This window comes from Cebus imitator, unplaced genomic scaffold (assembly GCF_001604975.1).
Source record: "Cebus imitator isolate Cc_AM_T3 unplaced genomic scaffold, Cebus_imitator-1.0 Scaffold162, whole genome shotgun sequence".
NCBI classification, from domain to species: Eukaryota; Metazoa; Chordata; class Mammalia; order Primates; family Cebidae; genus Cebus; species Cebus imitator.
Window position 1 is genome coordinate 1,874,007 of NW_016107477.1, and position 9,008 is coordinate 1,883,014.

The 9,008-nt window shown below is 41.3% G+C and overlaps 1 protein-coding gene across 1 annotated transcript in view; it reads right to left on the bottom strand.

The window, feature by feature from the left end:
- LAMA1 (laminin subunit alpha 1) overlaps window positions 1–9,008 on the bottom strand; it is a 180,002-nt gene that overhangs the window by 52,445 nt on the left and 118,549 nt on the right. Inside the window, exons 30-34 of the mRNA XM_017543918.2 lie at window positions 8,171–8,292; window positions 5,849–5,935; window positions 5,389–5,582; window positions 3,598–3,740; window positions 1,565–1,654 (exon numbers count right to left, since the gene is read on the bottom strand). Of these exons, the coding sequence (XP_017399407.1) occupies window positions 1,565–1,654; window positions 3,598–3,740; window positions 5,389–5,582; window positions 5,849–5,935; window positions 8,171–8,292 (636 nt within the window). The remainder of the gene's footprint in view (window positions 1–1,564; window positions 1,655–3,597; window positions 3,741–5,388; window positions 5,583–5,848; window positions 5,936–8,170; window positions 8,293–9,008) is intronic.

The following is a 9,008-nucleotide window of genomic DNA, read 5'->3' on the forward strand; positions in this document are numbered from 1 at the left end:
CTCCTGGGTTCAAGCAATTCTCCTGTCTCAGCCTCCAGGGTAGCTGGGACTACAGGCACCTGCCACTGCGCCTGGCTAATTTTGGTATTATTGGTAGAGATAGGGTTTCACCTTGTTGGTCAGGCTGGTCTCGAACTACTCACCTCAGGTGATCCACCCGCCTCGGCCTCCCAAAGTTCTAGGATTACAGGCATGAGCCACCATGCCCAGCCGCTATGCATTTTAGGGTGATGTTTGTATATGTTGATAGAGATTAAATATCCATATGTATAGATACACCATCACAGTACACACAACACACACACACGCTCACGAGCGTGTGCACACACAAAATTCATAAATGAAAAAAATAGTCAGTTTGGCAATTCCTCAAGGATCTAGAATTAGAAATTCCATTTGGCCCAGCAATCCCATTACTGGGTATACACCCAAAGAATTATAAATCATTCTATTATAAAGACATATGCACACGTATGTTTATTGCAGCACTGTTCACAATGGCAAAGACTTGGAACCAACCCAAATGCCCATCAATGATAAACTGGATAAAGAAAATGTGGCACATATACACCATGGAATACTATGCAGGCATAAAAAGGATGAGTTCAAGTCCTTTGCAGGGACATGGATGAAGCTGGAAACCATCATTCTCAGCAAACTAGCACAGGAACGGGAAACCAAACACCGCATGTTCTCACTCATAAGTGGGAGCTGAACAATGAGAACACATGGACACAGGGAGGGGAACATTGCACACCAGGGCCTGTCCAGGGAGGGGGGCTAGGGACGGGATAGCATTAGGAGAAATACCTAAGGTAGATGATGGGGTGATGTGGATGCCGCAAACCACCATGGCACGTCTATACCTATGTAACAAACCTGAACGCTCTGCACATGTACCCCAGAACTTAAAGTATAATAAAAAAAGAAGAAAAAGAAAAAGCAGTAAATTTGACAATAGTCCTCCCTCACCACCTGCAGAGGAGGAGATTCTTTTTTAGGTCACTAAATGTCATTCCTCTGGCACAGGCTAAACAGAATAAATAATTCCCTGATGACATAAAAACAAGCTCACTTGCCACTCAGGGCCCTAAAATCAGAACCACCCCAGCCTGAAGCCTGAAGGCTGCACAGACACCAACCACATCATGAGGTCTGTGCCCTCCCTGCTCTGCCAGTGAGTTGCAGAGAGCATTACTGATGTTCAGTCAGTGCTTCTGTGCTCACCGAATGCTTGGCTATTGAATGAATTTAGAAGGAAGAAACCTCAGCAATCTTTTCATCCCCACCCTTTGCTTCAAAGGAGAAAATGAAAGTCAGACTGCCGGACTCTGTCCTCAACAGAGATGATAACAGACATTAAGTTGGGAGCCTTTTCCCACTAAACCACAGAAACTGGCAGGGTCAAAACCAATTTGATGAGAGAGTACCTGGAGCACAGCTCGTGGGATAAAGAGACTGGCGTGATCTAATCAGAACCTTCCAGACAGCCCCAAGGCAATTGCTCAGGAGGGCTGATATGAGGGACCTGGAGGAGGGCTAGCTCATTATGGAGAGAATTTACCTTCTTTTGCAGTTTATCTGTTTCTTCTGCAACACCTTCAAGCTTAATTTTTCCCAGGTCCTTTTGCATATTTTCTTTTAATAAAGATTCCTAGGAAGAATGGAGGAAATAAATTACAATGCTTCAAAGTAAAATGTTCTGATTCTTAACTAAGAAGCACTTGTTATTTCTTTTTTTGTTCACAGAAAGGAATTCTTCTTTCTTTGGAACTGTCATTTAAAAAAACGAAAATGGATCATATTTACTTAGGTTTCAATTATAGTGACATGATTCTATACTGCCATCCTTTGTATTATATTTCTGATATACATATAAATTTAAAATCTGGTGTGTTAAGCAGAATCTGATACTGCTGCAATTCTCAGATAAAAGTCTGGCTTTAATTCAATAGCAGAGTCACACAAATTTAACTATAATTGCAACACCTAAGAAAAAAACGCCTGTTAGGCTAACTTACAAAAGAATTCAATAAAGAAAGCTTTATAAATACTAAAAATAAAGTGCATCATTTATGCCAACATTCTTCTAATTTCTTTACTTGTAGATTTTATTTAAACCTTAAAACTCAATGAATATTCTACATAAACACAAAAAATTATTTAAAGGAAATGTACAAGTGGCTTATTTAGAGCAAATCATTCAAAATGAGTTAAAATTTAAATCAAACATTTGTCTTACTTGATAAATATAAAAGAGTTATATCCCGGGGACCCAGATTGCAGGTAACATATTGATTGTGTACAGACTGATTGGAAAAAAATTTAAATATTCTTTTTTTAATAGATGTAAAAGCTCTCATTTTTCAAAAACACTTTTTGCTGTTTGAGGAAAATACAACATAAAAACATCTTTTAGCGGTCCCTAATATTTCTTAACTACCATTATAGAGAAAAGACCACTGCAAATCAAGAGGGCTTACAGAACCAACCCCAACCCAACGCACACATAAACACACACACACACCTAAGGAAGTGTTAAGTTTGAGGAAAGCTCTTATCTAAGAAAAGGCATTTAGGAATGGCCACCCTTTTTATTGCTACCTGCCACACTGTATAGATTATGTCAAATTCTAACATATATATAAAGCAAAACTTAAGAATCACATTGATTTCAAATTAGAATTAAAAGTGGGTCAGGTGCGGTGCCTCAGGCCTGTAATCCCAGCTAAGTGGGAGTTCAAGGTGGGAGGATAGCTGGAGCTTAGAAGTTCAAGACCAGCATGGGCATCTCATCTCTACCAAAAATAAAAGTAAAAAACCTAGCCGGTCATCCTGTAGTCTCAGCTACTCGGGAGGTTAAGGCAAGAGGATCCCCTGAGCTCGGGAGATTAAGGCTGCAGTGGGCCGTTGCTGCGCCACTGCACACCAACCTGGGTGACTGAGGGAGACCTTGTCTCAAAAAATAATAAAATAAATAAAATAAAATAAAAATGCTATAGTAAGATGCTATCTACTAAGTTAATTTCTTAACTTCTCGTCCTGTTTTGACCCAGGCCCTGTTGATGAAAACATAAAATTCTGATTTACTGACAGACATTTAATGTAGTTTTCCAGGGAGGAGAGACTTTTGTGCCCTGCAACTCTAGTGAAGAGAAGAATAATATACTTAAAGAAAATGGTTCATCTTCAGCGTGAGCCAACTTTAAAGAAGATACTGTTCAGATTTGTTTTCTGCTTTTATGATAGGGCAGCTGTTTTTCAATAGCCAAAGTTGTCTTGCAGGAGAGCAAGTGGACTTGATCTCATCCCAAAAGGCAGAAAGAAGACCACAGAGGGCAGCATTTATAAGGAGTTCTCTAGGGACCAATGACAGCTGTCCCACCATGAAACAAGTTAGCATGCAAGATAAGCAAGCAAGTGCTGATCACTGGTTATAGTCAAGGAAAGGCTGGAAACCTGCCCGCAGGGTCCGATGAAAGTTGGGCTCTCATACTGTCAGGGAGGGCACATAGAATGACTCCCACCATTCCCACTCACTATATCCCTGAATGAGACAAGTAAGTGTCTGTCCATCTCTGCATTTCTAGCACCTACCTGGAGATATTTAGTTGTATTTTCCAGGTTTGACAAAATTCCATATGGGACAGGGACAATGCCAGTGAGGTTCAGAGAAAGAATGGCACCACCGATCTCATCCAAGTCATTCAGCAGCACACCTGTACACTCATCGTCACAGGCTATACGAAAAATGTTTAAAAAGGAGGGTCAAAGTTAACGCAATGTGGTCTGCCCATTTTGTCCACAGGGTTGCATAAGCTGTTTTGTGAAAATGACACATGTGGTCAGAGTACACTCCAAGACCCATGTGCACATCTGATCTCATTCTCACTCCAACTGTGCCATGGGTCACACCGCAGGAAGTGCTAAGCCCCCATTCAACAACGGTGCCAAGACTCAGGTCAGATAAGTAACTTCCCTGAGGTCACACAGAAAGAAACAGCTGAGGCCGAGAGTGGCGCCCAGCTCTGGCACCTATTTCATTCTACTGCCCCCATCTTTATGGTGCCTGGCTCATCTTTATCCACTCACTGAATCCCAGCATTTCCTTCCACAGCCTGTTCTGTCACCTCCTCAGACAGTTTGCAAATGTATCTTTCCCAAGTGAAGGACACTGGAGAGAATAGTGGGAGTGTTTGTGCCTATACGTAACACAAAAGTAAAAGCAAAAAGGCCTTCAATGCCATGATCCTAACATGCCTTCTTCTCTTCCCCATGAACCCCTGAGAAGTCATCCCAAGATGACTATCATGCACTTGCTGGCAAAATAAATAACTGGAAAAACAAAACTAACAAAATCCATGGTAGGCCCGGTGTGGTGACTCACACCTGTAATCCCAGCACATTGGGAGGCCAAGGCAGGCAGATCGCCTGAGGTCAGGAGTACAAGACCAGTTTGGTCAGCTTGGTGAAACCCTGTGTCTACTAAAAATACCAAAATGAGCCGGGTGAGGTGGTGGGTACCTGTGATCCCAGCTACCTGGGAGGCTGAAGCAGAAGTATTACTTGAATCTGGGAGGTGGAGGCTGCAGCGAGCCAAGATCTCATCACTGCCCTCCAGCGTGGGGGATGGAGCAAGACTCAGTCTCAAAACAAAAAAAGAGGCCAGGCGCAATGGCTCACGCCTGTAATCCCAGCACTTTGGGAAGCCGAGGTGGGTGGATCATGAGGTAAGGAGTTCAACACCAGCCTGGCCAACAAGGTGAAACCTCGTCTCTACTAAAAATAAAAAAAATTAGCTGGGCATGATGGCACGTGCCTATTATCCCAGCTACTTGGGAGGCTAAGACAGGATAATTGCCTAAACCTGGGAGGCAGAGATTGCAGTGAGCTGAGATCTTGCCACTGCACTCCATGCACTCCAGGAGAGCAAGACTCTGTCTAAAAAAAAAAAAAAGAAAGAAAAAGAAAAGAAATAAGAAAAAAAAAAAATCCGTGATCTCCAAGATCAGAACTTATCAAGAAATTTGGGCAACACAAATGAGAACCCCAAAAAGCTGTTTCCTTTCCCGTGCTGAGTCACTCCTGGCTCCACTAAAGGAAATATTAATGCCTCTAAACGAGAAAGTTGAAATCCCTGTGCTGCTCTGAGTGCCAGAGAAATAAACTGGTATTTCAGCACCTCCGGCCTCAGCTAGAAAATACTGATGAAAGGTTCAGTTCAGCAGATGCAACAGCAATCTTAGAAAATAATAAAATGAAAATAAAATATAAAATAAAATAGGATGTTCTGTATCCTGCTGACACTGTAGTGTGCCGTCACCACGTCTCTCCTGATACATTTGGGAGGAAAAACCATCTTTACACATTTAGAGGAGAAATACTCACACACACAAGCCGTTTCCACCAGTATGTGCCTCAGTTCACACTCCTCGCACCGGAGCCCCGAAGCTCCCAGCCTGCAGACGCACTGCCCAGATGTGCGGTCACAGTCACCATGGACAGAGCCGTGAGGGTTACAATCACACTTCTGGCAACTGCCACCTGGTGTTTGAGGGTTCCCATAATAGCCCAAGGAGCACCTACAGAAAGGAAGGGACATAGGTACAGGCAGGAAGGTCAACACCAGCTTCTAACTCGAGACAGTAACCATTTCCGTCAAATGAAATGCAAAGCACAGATCCATTCATCTTGGGAAAACTTGTTTCAGAACAGTAATGAGGTCCTATTTCAATCAGGGACATCCAAATTAATAATGACTCCCAGATCACTACAGTAAATATGCCCAATACCTTATAAAAGGAACAGAGTACCCCAAAGATTTCCACATGACAATTCACCTGCGTACCTTTCACAAAATTGTCCTTCATAGCCCGGGAGACAGGCGTCACAACGGAAATTGTGGTCACCTTCCAAGACACAAGTGGGACTAAAACTGGAGGAAAAGAATTTCTTTTTGAGTTTTCAGATATAGAACTTCCATCTTGCTGAAGGTACTTATTCATTATTCTTAGGATACACCATACTGGTCTCAAAGTTACATGATTACACATAGCTTTTTAGAGCTTACAATCTACTGGGCAAAAAGAAGGAAAATAAACGTAATCAATAGGTGCATGCACATCTTGTAGAAAGGACATTCATGAGACCCTGTCCAGGGACAATCGTGTGAATGTTAAGTGGAAGAAGACTGACCTTAGGGATTATCACTAATTAGCTACCCAACAAGAGAGTGTGCCAGGGAAAAAGGGTCTTTGTTTACTAGGTGATAAGGTGGTCGGAGAGTTGAAACAACAATGAGCAAGCATGAAAAACAGCAGGGGGAAGATGGCTGAACACACGCTGACGAAAAGAACTTTATTGACTGTAATGAAAGATGAGGACGGCAAGCCAGGGAAGCAAAGGCAAGGGAGTGGGGCAGAACTGAGAATCAATGGATCTAAAGGCAGGCAGGGAGTTATGTGGTAGGCTACCAGAAGCAAAATGGCAGAGCCTCTCAAAGTTTAATCATCAACTAGGATTTAATCTCTTTATTCATGGGTTTCTGCTTTTGTTTTATTCCTTTTTCTCAACGTCCTCTGCCCTGTGCCTTCACGTTTCAAATTGCCAATGCACCATCTAGAGGCTGAGCTGGGTGCATACAAACTACTGGAGATAACAGTCAAAAACCAAACGCGTTAGAGCCAAGTCTGGTTCCTTTGGTTAGCAAGGTGAAGTTTCCAGCATCAGTTACCAGTGCCACACCACTTCTGACCTTTTTCCCTCCTTAAAATAATAAAGAGACAGACTTCAATGGAAACAAAATATGTAGAAAATAAAGCATGTGTTTGTTAGGGCATCTCAGATTCAGAGCACACACAGAATGTTCACATCCTCACAATCTGTTCCTGACAGCACAGACTTTAATTTATTAATGTGGACTTCGGAGATGTTTATAACTTTTTTATGACTGAAGAAGTAAAATATTCAAACAGTACAGAAATGTGCCAAGTAGTAGGATAAAATGTCCTTCCAAATACTTCTCTGGGCACATATAGCCACCTATAGATGGGTATGAATAGACACGTGGAATGTGAATTTTTTCCAGAATAGCATCACACTACATATTCAATTGCATACTTCAATTGGCCATTTCTCCAATTCTGTGCCTACAGATATGCCTTATTCTTTTCTCCATGTTTGTACACTGTTTCACTCCAGGAATGTAACACAATGTATATGATCAATTCCCTGTAAGTAGATTATTTCCATTTTCCCCTATTCCTCATGAGTACAAGCAATGCTAAACACATCATCTTCACACACACATGCAAGTATTTCTATAGCACAGACTATAGAAATGGAATTGATGAGTCAGAATTTACAAATATAGATTTAATACAAAAGATAAGCACTAATAACAACAAATTTTAGGATGCTTCATAGCTTGCAAGGGAAGTATACATAGTGCCTCTCATTTGGTACTCACCAGGCATTGTTTACTTGGAGGCAATAAAAAATAGAAGATTCAAACAAATATTAAAAGGAAGACTTCTTTTCAGTATACCAAAAGTCAACATTTGATCTTTATATGTTCAATAGCTTGCCAAATATTCTAAGTGATAATGAAATATTATTGATGAATTACAATTTTCATTTGAACCAAAGAAGATTCTTTGATATTCTAATTCTCTCTTTAAAAATCTCTGGTTCCTTTTTGCATTCAGATAATTCTGTATAAGCATCATGAGTACAAGGTAGAAACTATTCCCAATTTTATCACCATGTGACATTTCAGCACTTAGGCACCGGCTTATATAAATTCTAACCCCATTCCCTTAAATGGTAATTGGGTTCTTTTGTATCATTATCAATAAAAATAATAACAATTCATTTCCATGCAGATTGGATACATACGCTGTGGGCTAAAATGAGTCATAAAAAACAAAACCTAAAAGTCCTTTCTTTAATTGGTTCCATCCAAACATCCAATACCAACACAGATGCTTTGCTTTTGAAAAGATTCTCTTCCAATGCTTTTGAGAATGAATGCTTTTTCTTAAAATTAGCCTTTTGCAACCTATGGAGAATATTCATCAACACAGACCACACAGAGACCCTTGAAAAGGAGGCTGAACTGGAAGCAGCTCTGGGCAGCCCAGCATGCCAGGCTGCACCTGTAGGGGCTCACCTGGCAGGGGGGCTGTGAGGACAGGCACACAGAGCACAGTCATTTGCTGAGCCGGTCACCTTCCCATAGTAGCCAGAAGCGCACACATCGCAATGGTCACCTGCTGTGTTATCGCTGCAGTTCTGGGAGCCCACATTTAAAGGAAGAGGGAAAAAATGGGAAATTGTTAGAAATCCTTCTTATCTGGTAGTAGCTAAGCACTGCCACATTTTCTATCAGCTAGCTTTTAAAAACATTCTTCAGGAAAGGGGAGCGTTTTCCTCCATATTTTAAAAATCCTGGATACATTTCCAGTTCTGTGACTTTCATTCATCATAAGACTGTATTCATCCAATACAGCCAAGAAATTACTAGGACCTTATTCTTAAGGAAAATAGACACAAGGGCCCTAAAAGCAGTTTGCAGAACCTTAAAATATAAATTTAAAATATTTAGTGCCCTCCCACAAAAAATCTGAAGCACCAGTTTTGCACATAGTCAGGGTTCAACAACCACATGTGAGGAGCTGAAGAATGGATAGAGGATTTAGGAAACAGACTTCCCCAAGAGTGGCAAGGAAATAAGGACCTCCTAATGAGGGAAGAAAACTCATGGTTTTAGATTACCAATAATAGATTACTGCAATCAACAACTAAGTTCCAATTAATTTTTTTTTTAGAGACGAGGTCTCCCTGTGTTGCCCAGGCTGGAGTGCAGTTGTGCAATAATAGCTCACTGCAGCTTTGCCCGCCCAGGCTCAATGATCCTCCTGCCTCAGACTTTCAAGTAGCTGGGCCCATAGGCACACATCACACCACCATGCTTGGCTAATTTTTGCCTTTTTTTTTTTTTTTTTTTT